Genomic DNA, 2,850 nt, shown 5'->3' with positions numbered 1-2,850 from the left:
TGCTGCCCGCTTCTCATCCTCCTCCATTCTTTTCACATGCCGAATCTTCCTTCCACTGCCCCCCTTACCCTTTCCCTACTTCATCTCTCCTCTCCGCTACTCTCCCCCACATTCCTCCTCCTCCTTCTCCTATTCTCCATCCGCTTCGCTTCTCCGCCTTCCGCCGCTTCTCCTCCACCATGCCTTCCGGCGACTTCATGATCCCTCCTTTTGAGCTCGCCTCCGAGTTCGACTTCGATCGCGTCGTCTCTTCCGACGGACTCGTCTCCATCTGCGGCTTCGGTTCCCTCCTCTCAGGTACATTTTTTTTTTTTGTGTGTGTGTGTTTGCTGTCTCGAGTTTCGCTGTCTCGTTCTTCTGATGCTTGCTAGTAGTAGTACTCGCCCTGCTGTTGAATTTTGAATTTGTTGCTTTTTGTTTATTTGAACGTCAATCGGGGGCTTTTCGTTTGTGCGGCAGAGAGGAGTGCTCGAAGTACGTTTCCCGATCTGATCAATTTCAGAGTCGCCAAATTGAGTGGATTCCGTAGGGTTTTCGCACACGCAGCGCCTATCTTCTTCGAGCGTGGCATTGCTCGACCTGAAACCAAGGTACCTTTTCATTTTGCTTTTTTTTTTTTTTTTTTTTTTTTTTTTTTCTTCTCTTTTTGTAAACTTGTATTTTATTTTATTGCTTTGAAAGTGATCAAAAAGTAGTTAAAAAGCAGTTGAATTTAATGTTTCTAGTTCATTTCAGTAATGCAGATAATTTCGTTTTTAATACTATTAATTCTCAAGCCAGATTATACTAATCAGTAAATGAGGCAGTAATACAGAACATTGTGGCTAAGCTATCAGGGAAAGTTAGAATTTCTTGTAGGGCGAGGGCATTTAGAGGCTTGATTTTGTATGCCCTTCTTAATCATTTTGATGATCATAGTAGAAGAACCAGTGACTCATTAGCTGGATGCCATTGTTCTTTCAGGAAATATCAAGCTTGAGTGTGGAGCATTGTGAAGGCGAAACCCTCGTAATTTCTAAATTTGAAATTCCAAAATCAGAGGTACAGAAAGCTTCATAGTCTTTGATCGGGTTTTTAATTGAGGTCTGGACTCTGGAGTGATCTTAACTTTACCTCTTGCTTTATAAAACCAGATTCCAGCCTTTATAGAAAGGGAGCATGAATTTCGGTTTCTTGCTGTGAGTTGCTATATCCTCCCTTCTCCTTTCACTAATTATGGCATACATTTAGCATTTTTAGGCAACTAACTTTTTCCTGTTCTTTAGGTCACTCCTGAAACATTGAATGGATTATTTTACACAAATCATGCGGTAAGTAAGATGGGAGTAAGTTGTCATTGTACATTTGGTGGACAAATACTTCAACTAACATTTGTTTAACTTATTTGTGCAGGTACTATGTGCACGTTATACTGATGAGGAGTATTTTAAGAATAGATGTAAAGGTAGGGTTCCTTTTATCTCAAAGGTAGTAGGATATATCCATTGGGATATCAGATGTTTTTGTTTGACCTTCTTGTATAATAATAGTGGTTGATTTTTTGCTTTTGGCTACATCATTTCTGGGTGGTGGGGGTTTTGTCAATAGTGGTTGGTAGTGAGGGTTAATTGGAGAAGCTAAAATATTAGCTAAGCATCATTGAATAAAACTCCACATCAGCTTCAACTAATGTGAAAAAGACATTGCCGTCTTTTGTGCAATGTTTTAACTTGCCATTTATGAAGAAAGTTGACATGTTATCTTCTGTTATATATCTTCTTTTCCCCAGGAGACCGAGAGATCTACTTTCAGAGATATGGGAAATATAACATCGACAAGATTTGGCGAGATGATATTTTACCCTGCCGTGTTTATCTACGCCATTGGTGAGTGTTCATAAAGTTTGGTAAAACCATTATTAGACCAAAGCATCAGAAGTTTGGTTGCTTGAAAAGCTTTCTGCCTGTAATTCTTCCTATATTTTGGTACGCCAAACTAACGATTCCCACACCTTTGTGTAGTGTCCTGGCAGCAGCAAATCTTGGTGAGGTGGCATACAATAATTTTCTAGATCACACATACCTCGGAGATCGGAAAACAACCATCCGAGAGTATCTTGCAACAACTGGTTCCGGCATCATGGAAGAGGAGCCACCCGAAGTTTTAAAAGAGAGATATGGTGGTTAAGATGGTGTGCCCTGAGATAGTGTTCGTTGACTACAGATTCGTTAATTCAACTGGCAGTTAAAATATGGAATATCTATTTTAGCTCTTAAGATGGATCTTCATTTCTTCTTTTGATTCTACTCTAGTATCCAGCGGTAATCAATATTAGTACTAATTAATGTTTCCAGATTCAGCTGTGGTTATGTGACTGGCCAAGCTTTGTAGCTGGCCAAGCTGAAAGTTGGAGAATGCTATACTTATATATAGTACAAAGTAGTAGTTAAAATCATATGTTTCATAAATAATGTCTCTAGTGTGTAACCTCTGGCTCTGAGAGGGTTTTTGCTGGCAGTTGTAACATGCCATGGCGCCCTATTCAGTGAGTTTGGGATAATTATTTCCTATATCTCATTTCTTGTTAAAAAAAAAAAAAAAAAAAAAAAAAAGTTAGTCTATAAAATATGTTTGATGGTGTGCTTTTCTTGCTAAGTTCATGTCTTTAATACGTGGTTGACACAATGGCTCTGTTTGGTAACATAGTTAGCTTATTAGTCAATTTTGATTTATTTGATCACTATTAACTGTTTGACTTGGTTAAATATTCAATATAATTGTTTGATTAATTAGCATTTTTTAACAGTTTATTATTTTAAAACACTAAAATTCAAACAACTACTCAAAGTAACTTTTTCGATCAGTTTTTAA

General features: G+C 38.0%; 1 protein-coding gene across 2 annotated transcripts in view; it reads left to right on the top strand.

Annotated features, from left to right (window-relative positions):
- LOC109191921 overlaps positions 1-2,634 on the top strand; it is a 2,711-nt gene extending 77 nt beyond the window's left edge. The window contains exons 1-8 of one of the 2 annotated variants that reach the window (XM_019342608.1): positions 1-297; positions 460-590; positions 964-1,041; positions 1,134-1,178; positions 1,266-1,310; positions 1,393-1,467; positions 1,769-1,865; positions 2,001-2,634. The exon at positions 1-297 is cut by the window's left edge and continues 77 nt beyond it. In XM_019342608.1, the coding sequence (XP_019198153.1) occupies positions 1-297; positions 460-590; positions 964-1,041; positions 1,134-1,178; positions 1,266-1,310; positions 1,393-1,467; positions 1,769-1,865; positions 2,001-2,050 (818 nt within the window). In that variant the 3' untranslated portion in view covers positions 2,051-2,634. The remainder of the gene's footprint in view (positions 298-459; positions 591-963; positions 1,042-1,133; positions 1,179-1,265; positions 1,311-1,392; positions 1,468-1,768; positions 1,866-2,000) is intronic. The other variant, XM_019342607.1, reaches the window with a different exon arrangement.
- The last annotated feature ends 216 nt before the right edge of the window (positions 2,635-2,850 follow it).

Source organism: Ipomoea nil, unplaced genomic scaffold (genome assembly GCF_001879475.1).
Source record: "Ipomoea nil cultivar Tokyo-kokei standard unplaced genomic scaffold, Asagao_1.1 scaffold0209, whole genome shotgun sequence".
NCBI lineage: Eukaryota > Viridiplantae > Streptophyta > Magnoliopsida > Solanales > Convolvulaceae > Ipomoea > Ipomoea nil.
This window is presented reverse-complemented; position numbering and strand designations above follow the sequence as displayed.